The 21,547-nt window shown below is 48.6% G+C and overlaps 2 protein-coding genes across 2 annotated transcripts; both read left to right on the plus strand.

Moving 5' to 3' along the window:
* Nucleotides 1-1,474: 1,474 nt before the first annotated feature.
* Nucleotides 1,475-9,624, plus strand: LOC144737411 (CD59 glycoprotein-like). Its single transcript, XM_078620091.1, has 3 exons — nt 1,475-1,666; nt 4,954-5,082; nt 8,339-9,624. The coding sequence occupies exons 1-3, from the start codon at nt 1,612-1,614 to the stop codon at nt 8,545-8,547; spliced, it is 393 nt and encodes a 130-aa protein (XP_078476217.1). The 5' UTR covers nt 1,475-1,611; the 3' UTR covers nt 8,548-9,624.
* A 6,259-nt stretch (nt 9,625-15,883) lies between these two features.
* Nucleotides 15,884-21,398, plus strand: LOC144737382 (uncharacterized). The gene is made up of 3 exons (XM_078620053.1): nt 15,884-16,062; nt 18,460-18,585; nt 20,411-21,398. Exons 1-3 carry the CDS (start codon nt 16,008-16,010, stop codon nt 20,623-20,625), a joined length of 396 nt encoding a protein of 131 aa, XP_078476179.1. The 5' UTR covers nt 15,884-16,007; the 3' UTR covers nt 20,626-21,398.
* Nucleotides 21,399-21,547: the final 149 nt, after the last annotated feature.

Consider the following 21,547-nt stretch of genomic DNA (forward strand, 5'->3'; position numbering starts at 1 on the left):
TGGATAAAGCACAGCAAGTAGTCACAGTAGGGGGCACAGGCGGTGCATCAGCCAGCCATCTCAGTCAGTCAACCCGTGGCACCTGGGTCTGCTCCGTGACCTCCTGCCAGCGGGCGTTTGACACTTCACGTGGCCTCAAGGTGCACATAGCCTGGCACAAGCGTCGTGGTGACATCACCGCCACTTAGTGGCGAATGGCGGTTGTTGTATATGTTGGTGTGTTGTGCATGTATATGCAGGTGTGTGTGTGTGTATATGTAAGTGTGAGTGTGTATATGCAGGTGTGTGTACATGCAAGTGTCAGTGTGTGTACATGCAGGTGTGTATATGTAGGTACGTGTGTATTAACAGGTGTACGTGTAGGTACAGGTGTGTGTATGAAGAGGTGTGTGTATATGTACAGGTATGTGTACATGCAGGTGTGTCTGTTTTTGCAGGTGTTTGTGTGTGTATGTGCAGGCGTGTGTGTTTATTCAGGTATAAGTGTATACGTAGGTGTGTGTTCATGCATGTATGAGTGTGTGCGCTATCAACCTGGCGACCCACCCCCTCGTGTACCGTTCCGGCATTCATAGGTGCTCGCTAACAGCACTTGCCCCTACAGTATGTTAAGACTATAGAGGCATCTTTGTATTTGTCTTAGTGTGTGGATATGTACAGGTGTGATTGTGTATATATGCGTGTGTGTGTGCGTACATGCAAGTGTGAGAATATGCAGGTGCGTGCACATACAGGTGCTTGTATGTATGTACGTGTGTGTGTGTGTTTGTATGTACACGTGTGTGAACATGCATGTGTGTGTGTATATGCAGGTGTGTGTACATGCAGGTGTGTGTATTTACAGGTGTGTGTAAATGCAGGTGTGTGTTTACATGCAGGTGTGTGTGGGTATATGTACAGGTTTGTGTGCATGCAGGTGTGAGTCATGTTTGTTTGTTGTAGTACAGAGTTAGACTGATGGCCTTAATCTAAGTTGTCTTGTGGTTGTTGTTGACTTGCATCCCACTGGGATTTTTGCAGTGTTGGTGCACGGTGCTTTTTCTGCAATATTTTGCTGTCTTTTCTTGGATTTTCTTTTTGCACATAGTCACTTTAAGATGTTTTCTTGTTCATGTTTTTTGTTTGTTGCGGTTGCACCCGATTCAAGAGCCGAATGGCTCACAGGGCTATACCTAATAAATGAAACTTGAAAAAACTTTAAAACTTGAGTGTATATGTATAGGTGTGTGTGTGCATGCAGGTGTTCGTGAGTGTATATGATTGCAGTGGGGAGAGACAAAGGCGGCCGTGAGCGCGTGGCGATGGCCACCCACCGCACCCACCACACTCCACTTCGTGTGCCAGACAAATTTGCGGCTATTGAGCAACGAGCTCCGATAAATATATTTGCATACCACCTCCAACTGTTTGGAGGTGGTATGCTAATGAGTTTGTAGGAGTGTCTTCCCCGATCTCATTAATCTCTGGGGCTTATAAAGTCTCACAGTTCACTACGCAGACGCAGTCACCGCTCCAGGGATATCTCTCTCTCTCTGACTGTAACTCTGTCTCGCTCAACTCGCCGACTTTCCATCCCAAAGCGCCACAACGCCAGGCTCCACGACTCTAACCATGACTTGCCACCTGCCGGGTTTGCTCCTCGTGGCGTTGCTGTTCGTAAGCGGAGGTGTGAAAACTTTTGCGTGGCGAGTTGGGGTTGTTGCCACACCACAGCAACGCTGATACTGCAATACATATAGATGTTAACTACCTCGTCTGGTATACAGGAGGTCGTGGGTTCGATCTGGACCCTGACGATGCCTGCTGTTGTATATTTGGATTCTGCGTGTCTCTCTCCCTGTGGAGATATTAACTACCTCGCCTGGTATACAGGAGGTCGTGGGTTTGATTCTGGACTCTGACGATGTCTGCTGTTGTTTCGTTGGATTCTGCGTGTCTCTCTCCCTGTGGAGATGTTAACTACCTCGCCTGGTCGTGGGTTCGATCCCGGACCCTGACGATGCCTGCTGCTGTATATTTGGAGTCTCTGTGTGTGTCTCTCTCTCTCCGTGGAGATGTTAACCACTTTGACTTGTATACAGGAGCACGTGGGTTCGATCCCTGACCCTGACGATGCCTGCTGCTGTACATGACCGGACTTGTCATTATATCAGAATCAGAAAGTACCCAATAAATATTAATTACAACTATATAGTAAATCGAACGCATATAATTTACATCGACGTTGTCGCAGTATCTCCAATATCGACACAGTTATTTGACGTTAACATTTTTCGGGGTATTTAGTTTCGGTACACCCTGTGTGTTGGACTTATTTGGTTCTGTGTATGCACGCTCGCATTACCTCTTGAAATTAAGTATAGGACTTATATTTTCGTTAAAGACTGCAAGTCGAAGCGTTGAAACATTCATCAATTGTGTTTTGTCTTGACTACGCGGTTTCTCGGTCCGTTTTTATTTTTACATTTTGTCATATTAACTTCACTCACTATATTTTTTCATTGTACCAGGGGTAAGGCGCCACTGAGGCTACGTGTGTCGTGTATGTCGACTGAGGCACACACACACCGTTGTAATAGGCAACGTGTTTAGTGTATTGGTTTAGCCATGTTTGTTTGTTGTAGTACAGAGTTAGACTGATGGCCTTAATCTAAGTTGTCTCATGGTTGTTGTTGTTGTTGTTTGACTTGCATCCCACTGGGATTTTTGCACACAACGTTGGTGTACGGTGTTCTTTTCTGCAATATTTTGCTGTCTTTTCTTGGATTTTCTGTTTGCACTTAGTCACATATTCACTTTAAGATGTTTTTTGTTCATGTTTTTGTTTTTTGTTTGTTGCGGTTGCACCCGATTCAAGAGCCGAATGGCTCACAGGGCTATACCTAATAAATGAACTTGAACTTGAAAACAATTCACTGTACACCGGATTCTGTTGCTAAGTGTGGCTAACTTGTCCTAGGCCGTTCACTATGCGCGCGTGTGTTTTAGCTTGATCGCCGAAACGGGCTCCCCTTTTATCCGTTGGCCCCGGCCCTACCCCTTGCTGTATCAAGGACGGCGCCCCCACTTCTGGCCACGTGTCCTTAACTCCTCCAATCGAGACACAACTTCCAGCCACGTGCCCTTAACTCGTCCAATCGGGGCACCCGGCAGTCCTCCAGCACTGTGGCTGTATTCACGACACTACACGTGTGTAGCTCAGTGTTCGCTAATGCCACTAAATGGCGGTAATGGCGGTCTGTGCCAGGCTAGGTGCACTTTGACGGCTATCACGTGAAGTGTCAAAGGCTTGCTGACTGGAGGTCTCGGGTCAGACCCAGCAGGTGCTGTGGGTTGACTGCTGTGCCAGACTAGTTGCAGGAGGAGGTCATGGGACAGACACTGCATGGGCCATGGGTTGACTGCTGTGCCAGGCTAGATGCATGGGGAGGTCACGGGTCAGACCCAGCAGGTGCTGTGGGTTGACTGCTGTGCCAGACTAGTTGCAGGAGGTCACGGGACAGACACTGCATGGGCCATGGGTTGACTGCTGTGCCAGGCTAGATGCATGGGAAGGTCACGGGACAGACCCAGCAGGTGCCATGGGTTGACTACTGTGCCAGGCTATGTGCATGAGGAGGAGGTCACGGGGACAGACCCTGCATGTGCCATGTGTTGACTGCTGTTCCAGGCTAGGTGCAGTGGGAGGTCACAGGACAGACCATGCAGGTGACATGTGTAGTGTACTAATTAAGAGACACTAGTAGCTGGGTCGGGACAGCCAACATGCTTCTAGAACCACAGCTTGAATAGGCGAAGACCACGACGACAGCAGCATGATGAGTTCCATTCCCGATGGCAGCAGCCCCGACTGTGAGTCGGAGCTCACCTTTTAGTCTCCCCAACGTGGCCAGGCTCCGCCCTCGGCCACGCACCCTTCTGGATCCCCCAGAACGCTCTGGGCGTGGCCCACGGGTCCAACTAGTAGAACGGGCTGCTACCCCTAATTCCATTGTCTACCAATCTCATTCAATGTCACTAAACATGCGTTGACTGACTGAGATGACTGTACAGATGCACCACCTGTGCCCCCCAACTGTGTTAACCAGCTGCGTTTTATCTGCCCGGCACTCTGCTCGTCGTTGTAAGCGTCGCTCCACCTGCCCTCCATTGTTGTCAATGGGCGACTGCCTCCAACTACCAAAGTGGGAGCATCCTTCACGAGACTCCTACATAAACCCTGCACATATCCCGTACAAAGTCAAACATCCTCCGTTTCGCCTGAACAGACTGTTGAGGCAAGCGCTGTTCCAGGCTAGGCGCTGTTCCAGGCTAGCGAGTAGCAGTGCCTACGAAGCCCGGCATTGACACACGAGGCGGTGGTTGGCCAGCACCACGCCCGGCCACCCTTGTCTCCTCAGTGGCGATGTTTCCTCTACACCACCATTGCATCAGGTTACCCATTTGAGAATGAGTCGACCTCGTGGGAGGAGGCCCTAGGGTCCCGCTTCAGATAACCGCCACCTGTGGTGTTGGTGGCCGTGAGCGGGAATCTAACTCGGGTCGCCCGGTTCGTAGTGCAGCAGCGTTATGATGATGATGATCGTCTGCCGTGAAGATTATAATGATCTGCCGTGATGATGATTATCGTCTGCCTTGGTGATGATAATCATCTGCCGTGATGATGATAATCATCTGCCGTGATGATGATCGTCTACCGTGATGATGATTATCGTTTGCCGTGATGATTATCGTCTGCCGTGATGATGATAATCATCTGCCGTTATGATGATTATCGTCTGCCGTGATGATGATAATCATCTGCCATGATGATGATTATCGTCTGCCGTGATGATGATCGTCTGCCGTGATGATGATGATGATGGTCGTCTGCCGTGATGATAATGATGATTGTCTGCCATGATGATGATGATCGGTATTGTTCTTGTGTCTTGCGTCTGTGATTATATACAGGGCACAGCATCAAATGCTACTCATGCAGGCCGACCTCCAACAATACGGTGTGCAACGAGGGCGGCCCAATTCAGTGTTCCGACAGCTCGCATAACGCCTGCGGGTCAATAGTCGCCTACGAGGGCTCCAGTAAGTGCGTCGTTTATTCTCGCAAAGCGCGGGTTGGGGGTGGACTCCTTGCGTTCAGCAGTGAGTCCCAGGCGCATAATGCACTCGCAAGACGCATGTCCGCCCTCACTGTGTTTTGAGTCTATGGGGTCTCTGGTGTGGCGAGTCTATGGGTCTCTGTGTGTGATGAGTCTATGGGGTCTCTGTGTGGTGAGTCTGTGGATATTTGTATGGTGAGTCGATGCCTCTCTCTATGTGAAGAGTCTATGGGTCTCTGTGCGGTGATGAGTCTATCGATCCCTGTGTGATGAGTCTATGGGGTATATGTATGGTGAGTCTATGGGTCTCTGTGTGGTGAGTCTATGGGTCTCTGTGTGATGAGTCCATGGGGTTCATATTCTCTGGTTCTTTCGTTAAAGTCACGTAGATGGAAAACAACAAAATAAATAAAAATAAAACTCACAACGTTTCGATCGCTACACAAGCGGTCGTCATCAGACGGAGAGAAAAGGGGGGCAAGCCTCCAACTGAAACTGTTTATAAAGGCTTGAAATTGGCGTAGCCCAAGTGTCAGAAGGAGTGGGGACAAGTGCTGTGGGGCAGCATGAATGGACGAGCTGGTGCTGAGTGGCGCAGTCCAAGTGTGTCAGCAGCATGGGCAGGGGCAGCCAATGCTAATGCAGGATAAGACAAAGGGGAAGAGAAAGGGGGGCAGAGCTAGGGGGAGAGAGAGGGGGGAGAGATAGGGGGAGAGAGGGGGTAGAGATGGGGGCCAGGCATTGCACCTCGCTCCACACATCCACATTTCTGACAGTGGAGGTTGACAAGAAATTACCAATGAAGTCATGCCCAAAAGTGGTTGATGACATTTTTCCAATGATTGCTGAGTTTATAACCGTCTTCTTTCATGTATTTCCAACTATGAACACCTAACCAGTGAACTCAAACAAGTACACAAAGCTCCCAAGGCGAATTAATATTCTGACTCCACAATCCGCAAAGCCATCACCCCAACCGTGAGGAAGGAATCATCTGAAGATCCAATCAAAACCATCACCTTCCCATACATAGCACGGGTAACCAAAAGGATTTCCAAAATCATGAACAAACACAAGATCAAGGTCCGATTTAACACGGTACATAAAATCCGTGATCTGATCCCATCTGTGAAGGACAAGATTCCTGACATAATATCCCGGTGTCTACAAACTAAACTGTATCTGCGGCAGCAGTTACATTGGGGAAAATAAGCGACATGTCTCGGACCGTGTTCGTGAACATAAGGCATATTTGAAACACGGTGGGACCAATACTTCTGCCGTAGCTGATCATAATTTTAATGCAGCTGGCTTACACGAAATTGATTGAGCAGTCGTCATCAGGCGGAGAGAAAATTAGCATTGGCTGCCCCCACCCATGCTGCTGAGCGGCCAGCTGAGCTTGCCGCTATGCACGAGCTCGTTCGTTTATGCTGCGCCGCAGCACTTGTCACCACTCCTTCTGACACTTGGGCTATGCCCATTTCAAGCCTTTATAAACAGTTGCAGTTGAAGGCTTGCCCCCCTTTTCTCTCCACGTGATGATGACTGCTTGTGTTGTGATCAACACGTCGTGAGCTTTTTTTTACTTAACATTTTTTATTTTGTTGTTTTATATCTATGTGACTTTACCGAAAGAACCAAAAAATATGAATTCCTGCAGTCACGAAAGTTTTAAATAAAATTTTAGTCTATGGGGTTTCTGTGTCTGATGAGTCTATGGGTTTATTTACGTGATGAGTTCATGGGTTTCTGCATCCCAATCAGAGACTCGTCCCCAATGTGTTGATATTTCTCGGGGGTCCTCCGGTTTTTCCCCCTCCACATTTTAGAATTGACGTTATGGCGTTCTGAGTATTCGGCTGCTGCTATACATTTTCACGCGATGATAATGGTGACAATATCAGCCACCGTTTGTGGTAGCGGCTTTTTGGCTGGCTGTCGAACAAAGGTGGCCACTGCATCATCGCACGGCGCTTTCAGATGCGCTGGTTCAGCGGCCATCTGGAACGCTCTTCCTTCCAATAATAGGAAGCAACTGGGAGCTATTCACTTTTAAATGTTCATCTAAATTGACACTAATTTCTTAAACAGATTATTGTGTTTTAGTTTGTTTTCCTTCCCCATGCACCTGCAATTAGCACGGTGGTCGATGTGTAGTAAGTATTCAGGAGGCTTGACGACGGGATCGGAGGCACACTTATTTATTAACACCAACTTGTGTACAGTAGCGGGTACACATAGTACTTAAGGGGTTAACGTCCCCTTTACTCAGCTAACAGGGAGACACAACATCTAACCCCGCTAACCTAAGCCCAAGTCCTCCACTACGGAGCTAAGGGAGGCTACCTATCCCAGCCCTGGTCAAGCTGGGATCCCGGCACCCTGAGTCTGGGCTCTCGGGGCCACGCCACCGGCTTGCCCTGGTCGGCCCACGGGCCCCTCCCGGGGGCCTATGCTAGCTGGTCTTCAGTCTTCGCTGGTTAAAGCTGATACTCCGACCTCGAGCAATCCGGCTCACCACCTTTTATAGTACTCGGCCCCCGGGAGGGGCCCGTGGGGGATGCAGGTGCGGACGTCGGTGTGAGCACCTCCTCTGTGTACGGCCCTAACCACGCCCCTTGTGTTTGTTAGCCATCCGCGCCCATACACAATTACACCTCTACAGATGTACGGTGCGAAGGAATTTAAACATACACACATATACATATACAGAGACCCACACACACCCATAAAGAACTACAGAGACCCACAGATTACAACGAATGGCTACATACGGTGCGAAAGAAGTTCAACACACATACACACAAACATATACAGAGACCCACATACGCCCATAAAGACCTACAGAGACCCACAGATTACAATGAATGGCTACATCCGGTGCGAAAGAAGTTCAACATACACATACAGAGACCCACACACCACCATAGAGACGTACAGACACCCACAGATTAGAACGGATGGCTACATACGGCACGAAAGAAGTTCAACATACACATACATAGACCCACACACACCCATAAAGAACTACAGAGACCCACAGATTACAACGAATGGCTACATACGGTGCGAAAGAAGTTCAACACACACTTAGAGGTCACTTATGAAAAAGGGCTACATTGCAGCTCAGCGGGGCTTGCACCTGGTAAAATAACAAAAACAAATATATTTTCACGTGTTTTTAATTATATCTTTTTTACTTACAATGAGACGCGCGTGCTTTCTCTTCTGCCCAGCCTTCTTTATCACCAAGAAGTGCTACAACATGGCCGAATGCAAAGCCCTCGACATAATGGACGTCATCTCCAACGGACACGCGATTATCACGTGCTGCCAATGGGATGGCTGCAACTTCAACGCGGCTCCTCGCCAGCTGGGCGCAGCTCACGTGACCCTGGCCCTGCTGGGCGTGGTCAGCGTCGTGGTCAGCAGGGCTCTGGCGTAGGTCGTGACGTCACAGCCGGCCCTCCCCCCCCACGTGCCTGGGTTCGGTCCAATCACTTGTCTACTTCCATTCGGTTGTCTCACGACGCTTCCACCAGTGGAGCTGTACAACGTTTAAATCGTCTAGATTGTTACGATACGCTGCTAAATAAGTTCAACCTACGTTTGTACATACATAGAGACAAGTAGACTCGTCACGCAGATACCCATAGACTCACCACATAGAGACCCATAGACTCGTCACACAGGGACCCATAGACTCAATACACAGCCAGACAGTTGATCCTGTATGGCAGAAGATAATTTAAAGGTTTTTAACCTGGACTGGGAACAGGTCACGCAGGGTGTTCAGAACGTGTGCGGATTATTGGGGGGTGAAAGGAAGTCCTATACTCAAGGGTGGGGTGGTGGGTGGGGTAGCAGATTTGTTTGACCGTTACCAATGGCATGTGCAAGGTTCCACTCGATTTACCGAATGGGATGCGTTTCTCGAACATCTAAAAAACAGACTCACGCGCGTAAAACTAAATTTGTAATTCGCAACGGCTTTACCCGTTTGGTTCAATACGTAAACTTGTGGGAATTGTATCGGACAGTCATTTCAACTCGGGAAAAAAAATTGCAATACATCTTTGCCACTTTTTAGGATGCAAAAAAGCGTACTAACATTGTTTTAAAAAACGTGAATATTACAACAATTTTATAATAACAATACCTGTGAAATAACTATTAATAAAACAAATTGCTGCATGTTGGAATGACCGGAGAGGGTGAGAGCTACCCCAGGTCAGTAGTGGGGCCTTACACCTGGTTAAAATAGTAAATAAATGGTTTAGTTTTACTCGAAAAACAAAACAGCGTCTGTCATTTCTAAATCGCGTCCACGCAAAACTTCGCAAATCGAAACGTTCGTGAATCGAGGGATATCGCCTGTACCTGATTGCAATTCTTATACCTCTCGTTGTATTATCTCTTACTCAACACACAATTGTCAAACAAAATGCATGCGGTATGTTGCTTGGAAGATGGCCGACTTTTAATGGTTTTTACTTTTTGAAATTAAATTAATCTTGCTCGAGTTGGTAACTTTGTGTGTTATTTCACAGTGATGTGTGACGAAAGTTCGCCAATGACGCCCCTTTCAACCACTGGTGGAAATCAGTCAGAATCAGATTATTTATTTAGCATGGAGGAGGAAATATGATGAGCTTTAAATGTGTTTTTCACAGACGTCCAGTCGGGGCATGGGGGTCAGTTCCTTACAACAACAACAAACACAACACACACACGATATGAGTGCAAAGTATATGAAAGGTAAACAAATCACTTACAAAAATACGAATAAAACTACTGAGTCGAATGGTCGGACGAAGAGGCGCTACGAGCGCTGGCATCCGTTCTGGATGATGATGTGCTCGACTCTTACACCTCCCTTCTTGCGTGCAGCAAGACCACGCTACAGGCAGCCTACGAGGCTTTGAGGGAAATCTACTCACCTGCCCTGGGTGCCTTCAGACGGTTTCAGGCCCGCCAGTGGGGGGCTAGAGAGTTACACTCTAGCCTAGAGGGGTGCACTGCTGGTGTTGGCAAGGAGAGCCTTCCCTCGCCTGCTGACGAGGCACTCGAGAACCTCGTGGTCGAGCACCTTGCCACCTACGCTTGTCGCACCGGAGTTGTTATGCCGGTGGTGATGCCCGACGAGCTTAACTCACTGTGGGCCGCCCGGATCCTGTCGGCCCATGAACAGGTCATGGGTTGGGCGCGACCAGTGGGCCAGGTGGTGGGCACCGTGGGAGGGAGCAGTCGGCCCATTTACCGTGGCGCTACCAGGGCCAGCGACACAAACCGCCATGCTTGAACCACTGCCCGCGTGCTCTCTACGCGGCAGCTCAGGACGGACCTCCAGTAGCTGAGTCGGAGCCATCACTGCGGGTGGCATTTGGGCCGGGGGTGACGTCGGGACCCGGTGTTGACTTCGCCAAGGGAAGTGTCGACGATGTTTATTGGTGACACCAGTGGGTTGCCAGGGCCAATGCCCCCGGTGCGGCAATAGCACACACGCTCGCTGGCACGCCGCAGAGCCTTCTCGCGCACCGCCGCGCCCTCGCAAATGTGGCGGCACGAGACGTGGCCTGCAAAGGGCAGGTGGGGCGGGTGGGCTGGGTGGGGCGCCCACACCACATGGGAGACCCACCCCACATCATATGTGGGGCCCACCCCACATCACATGGGGGGCCCACCCCGCACCACAATGGGGAGCCCACCCTGCACCACAATCAGGGGTCCATCCCGCACCAAAATTGGGGGCCCACACCACACTACATGGTGGGCTCCAACCCACATCACATGGGAGGCCCACCCCGCACCACAATGAGGGGTCCAAGACGACGTTCTTTGTGGCCAACAGAGGGAGTATGGGCTTCCTGGGCCAGGTTGAGGCCCCTATACAAATTGGGCAGTTGTCGGTTTCAGGACCCATTATTGTCTCCACAACACTTCCCGTGCCCCGCCTGTTGGCGACGGACTTTCTGAGGCAAATGCCGATGAAAATCGATCTGGACAATGGTCGGATGGAAGTCCAGGGAACGCATCTCCATTTCCTGAAGGTGTAAGGAGCTCGCCGGAGGGTACCGCACGCACATGCAGCCTCTGGTCAGTGAGTCTGTCTCCATTCCCACGGTAGACCAGATACTACGACCGCTGTGATATCAGTCCCCCATCGTGACGGTCCCAGCCGGACTCCCCCATCCTGGTGTCTCCAGCGCAAGCTGCCACGGATCGCCACGCACTGGTGTGGGCCGAGACCATTGTGTCCAGGGGAATCAGCATCTGATCATTCAAGTCCTGAACACCTCGGACAGGGAAACCGACAATGCGGGCCGGAACGGTTCTGGCCCACGTCAGTCCCTTGTCAATGGGAATCCCTGGGACATGGCCAGAGGTCGTGGGAAGCGTTGACAAGTCCGAGGACAGAGGGGACGACGCGTGGATGGACCAGCTGGCGGAGCCATGGCCAGATTAGCCGCCCACCGGCTGCACTCATTGGTCCACGAGTTCTCCGACGTGTTCAGCTGGGGACGCACGCATCTGCTGCAGCACAACATCAGCACGGGGGGTGCCGCACCCCTGCGCCAAAACACATATGGGATTAGCCCGATAGAAAAAGGGCGCAACCAGCAAGCGGTGCAGGAGATGCTGCAGGCCGACATCATTTCCCCTTCGTCAAGTCCATGGCAGGCTCCGGTGGTCCTAGTCAAAAAAGTCAGGCGAGTCACTGAGATTCTGTGTAGACTTCCATTGCCTCAGCACCGTTATGCTTGTTGACGCATATATCTCCTATCGTGTATAGATTATGCACCTGACGCATTGACGGGATAAAAATTCTTCAGTACGCGGGATTTGTTGTCTGGTATATTAGTCACGTATACCATTGTATGGGCCTTCAGATTGCATCGGCAATCTTTCAGTTCAAAATTTAGTTGGCCTTAGCAGTCCTAAAATGCTTTACATGCCTAATATACATGGACGATGTCAATGTATTCATCCGATTCTTCGCCGAATACATTGGCTCTATGTGATGAGTATATGGATCTCTGCGTTGTGTGTCTATGGGTATCTGGGTGGTGAAACTATGGGTCTCTGTGTGGTGAGTCTGTGGTTCTCTGCAATATAAGTTTATGGTGTGGTGTGTCTATGGATCTCTGTGTGATGAGTCTATGGGTCTCTGCGTGAAGAGTCTGTGGGTCTCTGCGTGATGCGTTTATGGGTCTCTGTGTGATGAGTCTATGGGTATCTGCGTGGTGTGTCTATGCGTATCTGTGTGGTTAGTACAGTGAGGGAAAAAATATTTGATCCCCTGCTGATTTTGTACGTTTGCCCACTGACAAATAAATGATCAGTCTATAATTTAATGGTAGGTTTATTTCAACAGTGAGAGACAGAATAACAACAACAAAATCCAGAAAAACGCATGTCAAAAATGTTATATATTGATTTGCATTTTAATGATGGAATTAAGTATTTGACCCCCTCTCAATCAGAAAGATTTCTGGCTGACAGGTGTCTTTTATACAGGTAACGAGCTGAGATTAGGAGCCCACTCTTAAAGGGAGTGCTCCTAATCTCAGCTTGTTACCTGTATAAAAGACACCTGTTCACAGAAGAAATAAATCAATCAGATACCAAACTTTCCACCATGGCCAAGACCAAAGAGCTCTCCAAGGATGTCAGGGACAAGATTGTAGACCTACACAAGGCTGGAATGGGCTACAAGACCATCGCAAAGTAGCTTGGTGAGAAGGTGACAACAGTTGGTGCGATTATTCGCAAATGGAAGAAACACAAAAGAACTGTCAATCTCCCTCGGCTTTGGGCTCCATGCAAGATCTCACCTCGTGGAGTTGCAATGATCATGAGAACGGTGAGGAATCAGCCCAGAACTACACGGGAGGATCTTGTCAATGATCTCAAGGCAGCTGGGACTATAGTCACCAAGAAAACAGTTGGTAACACACTATGCCGTGAAAGACTGAAATCCTACACCGCCCGCAAGGTCCCCCTGCTCAAGAAAGCACATATACATGCCCGTCTGAAGTTTGCCAATGAACATCTGAATGATTCAGAGGACAACTGGGTGAAAGTGTTGTGGTCAGATGAAACCAAAATGGAGCTCTTTGGAATCAACTCAACTCGCCGTGTTTGGAGGAGAAATGCTGCCTATGACCCCAAGAACACCATCCCCACCGTCAAACATGGAGGTGGAAACATTATGCTTTGGGGGTGTTTTTTTGCTTCGGGGACAGGACAAACTTCACCGCATCAAAGGGACGATGGACGGGGCCATGTACCGTCAAATCTTGGGTGAGAACCTCCTTCCCTCAGCCAGGGCATTGAAAATGGGTCGTGGATGGGTATTCCAGCATGACAATGACCCAAAACACACGGCCAATGCAACAAAGGAGTGGCTCAAGAAGAAGCACATTAAGGTCCTGGAGTGGCCTAGCCAGTCTCCAGACCTTAATCCCATCGAAAATCTATGGAGGGAGCTGAAGGTTCGAGTTGCCAAACGTCAGCCTCAAAACCTTAATGACTTGGAGAAGATCTGTAAAGAGGAGTGGGACAAAATCCCTCCTGATATGTGTGCAAACCTGGTGGCCAACTACAAGAAACGTCTGACCTCTGTGATTGCCAACAAGGGTTTTGCCACCAAGTACTAAGTCATGTTTTGCAGAGGGGTTAAATACTTATTTCCATCATTAAAATGCAAATCAATTTATAACATTTTTGACATGCGTTTTTCTGAATTTTGTTGTTGTTATTCTTGTCTCTCACTGTTCAAATAAACCTATCATTACAATTATAGACTGATCATTTCTTCGTCAGTGGGCAAACGTACAAAATCAGCAGGGGATCAAATACTTTTTTCCCTCACTGTATATGGGTCTCTGTGTGGTGAGTCTATGGGCAACATAATTCCCAGAGTCGAACCGCCGGGATCCCTCTCGGGACCGCGCTATACCTAATAAATAAAATGAACTTGAACTTGAACTTATAACTGCTCTGGCGTGGCCAGGCTCCTGCCCTTGGCCACGCCCCCCTTCCCAAACCCTCGTGGGGACTCTGGGTCCCCGTCACGTGATCCTCTCACCCCCAACTGGGGGTCCCCCTGCCCCTCTCGTCCGGTCACGTTCCATCTCGGGTTCACCTCGCTGTCACGTCCTCACGCGAGCTCTTTCTCAATGACACCCGGGCTCTGACCTTAGAATACCACTCCTCACTCGGCACTGTTGCCACACCATGGTGACACCCTCGAGGCCATTAAACGTACATACGTTGCAAAATGTCAACATACACACAAACCTTTGAAAGCCAACTCGCAGGCACGGCATTTTATTAGTTCACTTCTCTTCCCATCAGAGTTATGCCGCTCCCATCGATATCACGCCAACTCACTTCTCGGAACAGATCTTAAATATCAGTCGGTGTCTGTGTGATGAGTCTACGGGTCTCTATGTGATGAGTCTTCAGTTATCTGTGTGGTGAGGCTATAGGTCTCTGCTTTATGAGTGTATGGGTCTTTGTGTGGTGAGTCTATGGGTCTTTGTGTGATGTGTCTATGGGACTATGTGTGGGGAGTCTATGTGTCTATGCTTCATGAATTTATGGGTCTCTGTGTCGTACGTCTCTGTGTCTCTGTGTGATGAGTCTATGGGTCTCTGTGTGGTGAGTCTACGGGCCTTTGTATTACGAACCAGGCGTCCCGAGTTGGATTCCCGCTCACGGCCAACACCAGTGGCAATTATCTACACCGGTACAGGGCCTCCCCTAGGTTGACTCAGCCTCAAATGAGGACCAGTAGCGATGTAAATATCGCTACTGGGGAGACAAAGGCAGCCGGGCGTGGTGTTGGACAACCACCCACTTGCGTGCCGTTCCGGCCTTCATAGGTGCTCGATAAAATCACTTGCCCCGAGAGTCTGCCAAGGCTATACGGGGGATCTTTGTATTTGCCTTTATGTTTGTATATGTACAGGTGTGTGTATGTATAGGTGTGTGTACGTGCAGGTCTGAGTGTATAGGTACAAATTTCGATTTAAAGCTTTCGTGACTGCAGAGATTCATCTTCTTGGTTCTTTCGGTAAAGTCACGTAGAATGGAAATAATAAAAATAATGAAAATAAAACATAATCAAATAATTCTCAAGACGTTTCGGCCACAACGCAAGTAGCGTTGTGGCCGAAACACCTGCATTCAGACTCTGTCTTCTCGACAGACCTGTTCTCCACCTGAGGACGGCTGCTTGCGTTGTGGCCGAAACGTCGTGAGAATTATTTCATCATGTTTTATTTTATTATTTTTGTATTATTTCCATTCTACGTGACTTTACCGAAAAAACCAAGAAGATGTATAGGTACAGGTTTGTGTATTTACAAGTGTGAGTGTATATGCCAGTGTGTGTTCTTGCAGGTGTGAGTGTGTGCATATGCAGCTGTGTGTGTAAATATATATATATATATGCAGGTGTGTGTGTACATGCAGGTGTGAGTATATGTAGGTATGTGTTTGTACAGGTGTGTGTATGCGCATGTGTGTTTGTGTGTATGTACAGGTGTGTGTGTGTACATTCAGGTGCGAGTGTGCGTATATGCAGATGCGTTTGTTTCTTTGCAACCCACCCCACTTAGCGTGCCAGCCACATTTACTGATGTTGAGCAACGAGCTCCGACAAATATATTTGCACACCACCCGTAACTATTTGTATGGAATATGCAAATATGTTTGTAGGAGTGTCTTCCCCAATCCCATTAGTCTCTGGGGCTTATAAAGTCTCCCAGTTCACCACGCAGACGCAGTCACTGCTCCAGGGATATCTCTCTCTCTCTGACTCTGCAACTCTGTTTCTCTCAACTCGCCGACTTTCCATCCCAAAGCGCCACAACGCCAGGCTCCACGACTCTAACCATGACTTGCTACCTGCCGGTTCTGCTCCTCGTGGCGTTGCTGTTCGTGAGCGGAGGTGCGAAAACTTTTGTTGTTGCAATAACAGCAAAGCAACGCCGATACTGCGATATATTTAGATAGAGATGTTAACTACCTCGCCTGGTATACAGGAGGTCGTGGGTTCGATTCTGGACTCTAACGATGCCTGCTGTTGTATATTTGGATTCTGCGTGTCTCTCTCCCTGTGGAAATGTTAACTAACTCGCCTGGTATACAGGAGGTCGTGGGTTCGATCCCGGTCCCTGACGATGCCTGCTGTTGTATATTTTGAGTCTCTGTGTGTGTCTCTCTCCCCGTGTAGATTTTAACTACCTTGACTTGTATACAGGAGCACGTGGGTTCGATCCCGGACCCTGACGATGCCTGCTGCTGTACATGACTTGTATCAGAAACAGAAAGTACCCAATAAATATCCACAACAAGTTACAACGACATAGTAAATCTAACGCGTATAATTTGCATCGATGTCACCGCAGCATTTCCAATAGCCACACAGCTCGTCGACGTTTTAATGTGTTGGGTGTGTTTAGTTTCGGTAATCCTCGGGCTGAACGATTAATCGATTTCAAATCAAAATCGCAATTTGAAACAATGCGATAAGCAAATCGCAAAGGCTGCGATTTTTTGCGATTTGAAAAGTCCTATGATTTTCTTATTTTTCTTATTTAGTTTATATTATTGTAACTTTATTTATTGAACTTAAAAAATGTTCTCTGTTTGATTTTTATACTTCAATTTTTTTAATGAATACATGTTGAAAGCAATTAATATATTTTAAGTTCTCATCCTTGCAATGGAATATATAGAGCAGTTCATATTTTGACGGTATCATGTGGTAATGCTCCATCACATATTTAAATCTATTACACAGTGAATATTGAACTGAAGCTTGACTTAAATAAGTTTCATCGCAAATCAAATCGCAATAAATCTGTCAGAAAAATCGCAATTAGATATTTTCCCCAAATCGTTAAGCCCTATTCGGTACACCCTGTGTGTTGGACGGGTTGGGTGCTGCATATGCAAACTCGCATTCCCTTTTGAAATTAAGTTGACTTCTCTTTTCCACTTAAAACTTTCGTGACTGCAGGAATTCATACTCTTGGTTTTTTCCGTGAATTGACGTAAACAAAAAAAGATAAAATCTAAATAATAAAATAAAATAAAAATAATAAATTGAAAATAATAAAAGCAAAAAAACCCACGACGTTTCGATTGCAAAACAAACGGTCTTCATCAACCACACCAACAACCACAACAACTAAAACAGCCACAACTACAACAGCAACAACAATCAGCAGCTTCATCAGGCGGCGAGTTGCGAAAATGTGTTCGAAAATGCCACGAAGTGGCGGTGACGGCGGCCTGTGCCAGGCTAGGTGCACTTTGAGGCTATCACGTGAAGGCTCGCTGACTGTAGGTCTCGGGTCAGACCCAGCAGGTGCCGTGGACTGACTGCTGTGCCAGGCTAGGTGCAGGGGGAGGTCACGGGACAGACTCTGCAGGTGCCATAAGTTGACTGCTGTGCCAGGCTAGGTGCAGGGGGAGGTCACGGGACAGATCCTGCAGGTGCCATAGGTTGACTGCTGTGCCAGGCTCGGTGCCGGGTGAGGTCACATACGGCCCCTGCAGGTGCCATAGGTTGACTTCTGTGCCAGGCTAGGTGCATGAGGAGAAGGTCACGGGGTCAGACCCTGCAGCTGCCAGGGGGGTGACTGCTTTGCAAGGCTAGGTGCAGTGGGAGGTCACGGGACAGACCCCGCAGTTGACATGCATTGACCGACTGAGATGACTGTGCAGATGCACCCACCACCTGTGCCCCCCAACTGCGCCAACTCGCTGAGTTTTATCTGCTCGCGCCGCTCCACCAGCCCTCCCTTGATGTTGGATGGGCGACTGCCTCCAGCTGCCAAAGTGGTGGCGTCCTCAACGAGCCTCCTACACAAACCCTGTACACACCCCGTACAAAGACAAACATCCCCCGTATAGCCTGAACAGACTGTTGGGGCAAGCGCTGTTAGCGAGTAGCAGCACCTATGACGGCCGGCAAGGAAACACGAGGCTGTGGGTGGCCAGCACCACGCCCAGCCGCCTTTGTCTCCCCAGTGCCGATGTTTTCTCCACACCACCACTGCACCAGGAACCCATTTGAGAACGAGTCGACCTCGTGGGAGGAGGCCCCAGGGTACCGCTTCAGATGATCGCCACCTGCAGTGTTGGGGGCCGTGAGTGGGAATCAAACTTGGGTCGCCCGGTTCGTAGTGCAGCAACGTTATGATGATGATGGTAATCGTCTTCCGTGATGATGATGATGATGATGGTGATCGTCTGCCGTGATGATGATGGTGGTGATCATCTGCCGTTATAATGATGATCGGTGTTGATCTTGTGTCTTGTGTCTGTGGATATTTAGGGCACAGCCTCAACTGCTACTCGTGCAGCACGAACAACGACAATGCTGCGTGCAACGCGGGCGGCCCCACCACGTGTTCCGCATCGCAGGACACCTGCGCGACAATTCTCCTCTACAAGGGCTCCAGTAAGCGCGTTGTTTATTCTCGCAAAGCGCAGGTTGGGGGTGGACCCCTTGCGTTCAGCAGTGACACCCAGGCCCATGATGCGCGTCCGATCTAACCTTGTTTTGAGTCTATGGGTTTCTGTGTGTGATGAGTCTATGGAGTCTCTGCCTGGCGAGTCTACGGGTCTCTGTGTGATGATGAGTCTATGGGTCTCTGTGTGGTGATGAGTCTATGGGGTATCTGTGTGGTGATGAGTCTATGGGGTATCTGTGTGGTGATGAGTCTATGGGTCTCTGTGTGTGATGAGTCTATGGGTTTGTGTGGCGAGTCTATGGGTCTCTGTGTGGGGAGTCTATAGGGTCTGTGTGTATGTAGAGTTAGAGCAATAGTTAGCGCTACACTGCGCTACGAACCAGGCGTCCCGAGTTGGATTTCCGCTCACAGCCAACACCAGTGGCAATTATACACACCGGTACAGGGCCTCCCCTAGGTTGACTCAGCCTCAAATGAGGACCAGTAGCGATGTATAAATACCGCTACTAGGGAGACAAAGGCAGCCGGGCGTGGTGTTGGACAACCACCCCCTTGCTTGCGGTTCCGGCCTTCATAGGTGCTCGATATTAGCACTTGCCCCGATAGTCTGTCAAGGCTATACGGGGGATCTTTGTATTTGCCTTTATGTTTTTATATGGACGGGTGTGTGTGTATGTACAGGTGTGTGTGTATGTACAGGTGTGTGTGTATAGGTACAGGTATGTGTATTTACAAGTGTGAGTGTATATGCAAGTGTGTGTTCATGCAGGTGTCTATGTGTGTACATGCAGGTGTGTGAGTACATGCAGGTGTGTGTATACATGCAGGTGTGAGTGTGTGCATATGCAGGTGTGTGTGTATATATATATATTTTTTTAGGTGTGTGTGTACATTCAGGTGTGAGTATATGTAGGTATGTGTATGTACAGGTGTGTGTATGCGCATGTGTGTTTGTGTGTATGTACAGGTGTGTGTGTGTACATTCAGGTGTGAGTGTGTGTATATGCAGATACGTTTGTTTCTTTGAAACCCACCCCAGTTAGCGTGCCAGCCACATTTGATGATGTTGAGTAACAAGCTCCGAAAAATATATTTGCACACCACCCGTAACTATTTGTATGGGATATGCAAATATGTTTGTAGGAGTGTCTTCCCCAATCCCATTAGTCTCTAAGGCTGTGGATCTCTGTATGGTGAGTCTATGCATCTCTCTGTGTAAAGAGTCTATGGGTCTCTGTGCGGTGATGATTCTATGGGTCTCTTTGTATGTACTATACGGATGGGTCTCTGTGTGGTGAGCCTATGGGTCAATGTGTGGTGAGTCTATGGGTCTCTGTGTGTGATGAGTCTATGGGGTATCTGTGTAATGCCGTAGATGGGCCACGCTTACCGGCAGTGGTAGAGGAGGTCCATCTGCAAGGTTACCCCGTACTGCCAAAAGGGGGGGGGTTGCGGGGGATCTACGATCATACGCAACGCCACCCCTTCTGGAACGCTCTTACTTCCAATATTAGGAAGCCACTGAGGGCTATGCAATTTTGAATCATCTTCGAGATTGACACTCATTTCTTAAAACTACTTTTTGTGTTTTAGTTTGTTTTCGTTCCTCACGCACCTGCAGTTAGCACGGTGGGCTATGTACGACACGAAAGCAATTCAACACACACGTACAGATCACTTCTGAAAAAGGGCTACATGGCAGCACTGCTGGGCTTACTCCTGGCAAAATAACAATAAAAAATTTTTTTACCAGTTTTTTATTACATACTTTTTTACTTACAATGAGACCCGCGTGCTTTCTCTTCCGCCCAGCCTACGCCGTCAGCAAGTTGTGCACGACCACGGCCGATTGCGACGCCGCCAAATTACTCGACGGCACCACCAACGGAGCCACGCTGCTCACCACGTGCTGCCAGAGTGACGGCTGCAACGTCAACGCCGCCCCTCGCCCGGTGGGCGCAGCTCACGTGACCCTGGCCCTGCTGGGCGTGGCCATCAGCGTCGTGGTCAGCAGGGCTCTGGTGTAGGTCGTGACGTCACAGCCGCACCCCCCACCCCACGTGCCTGGGTTCGGTCCAATCACTTGTCTACTTCCATTCGGTTGTCTCACGACGCTTCCACCAGTGGAGCTGTACAACGTTTAAATCGTCTAGATTGTTGCGTTATGCTGCTAAAGAAGTTCAAAGTACAAATACATAGAAACAAGTAGACTCATCACACCGGGACTCAAAGACTCATTACACAGAGACCCAGAGACTCATCATACAGTTACCCAAGTGGGGAATGATATACCATCACTTATATAGAGCTAGACAGTGGATCCTGTATGGCAGAAGATAATGGGAAGGTTTTTAACCTGGACTGGTAACAGGTCACGCAGGGTGTTCAGAGAGTGTGTGGATGATTGGGGGGTGAAAGGAAGTCCTATACTCAAGGTTGGGGTGGTGGGTGGGGTAGCAGATTTGTGTGACCCTTTCCAATGGCATGTACAAGGTACCGTTCGATTTACAGAATGGGATGCGTTTCCCGAACATCTAAAACACAGACATGGAAATAAAACTAAATTTGTAATTCGCAACGGCTTAACCCGTTTGGTTTAATACTAAAACCTCGGGGGTGTATCGGACAGTCATTCCAACCAAAAAATTGCAATACATCTTTGTCACTTTTGAGAATTAAAAAAAGCGTAATAACATTATTAAAGAACGTGAATAATTACAACGATTAAATAATAATACATTTGAAAGAACTATTAATAAAAACATATTGCTGCATGTTGGAATGACTGGAAAAGGCTGATGTGGAGACGTTACCGTTGTACTGTATAGGGATACCATAATACTGTCGCAGATCGGAATCTTTATTTAGACGGAGAGGGGGAGGAAATCTGATGACCTACGCAGCTCTTTGTCGCAGATGTCTGATGACGTAGCCTCTCCGGTGGCTTTC

This window comes from Lampetra planeri, chromosome 69 (genome assembly GCF_965212315.1).
Source record: "Lampetra planeri chromosome 69, kcLamPlan1.2.h2, whole genome shotgun sequence".
Classification (NCBI taxonomy): Eukaryota; Metazoa; Chordata; class Hyperoartia; order Petromyzontiformes; family Petromyzontidae; genus Lampetra; species Lampetra planeri.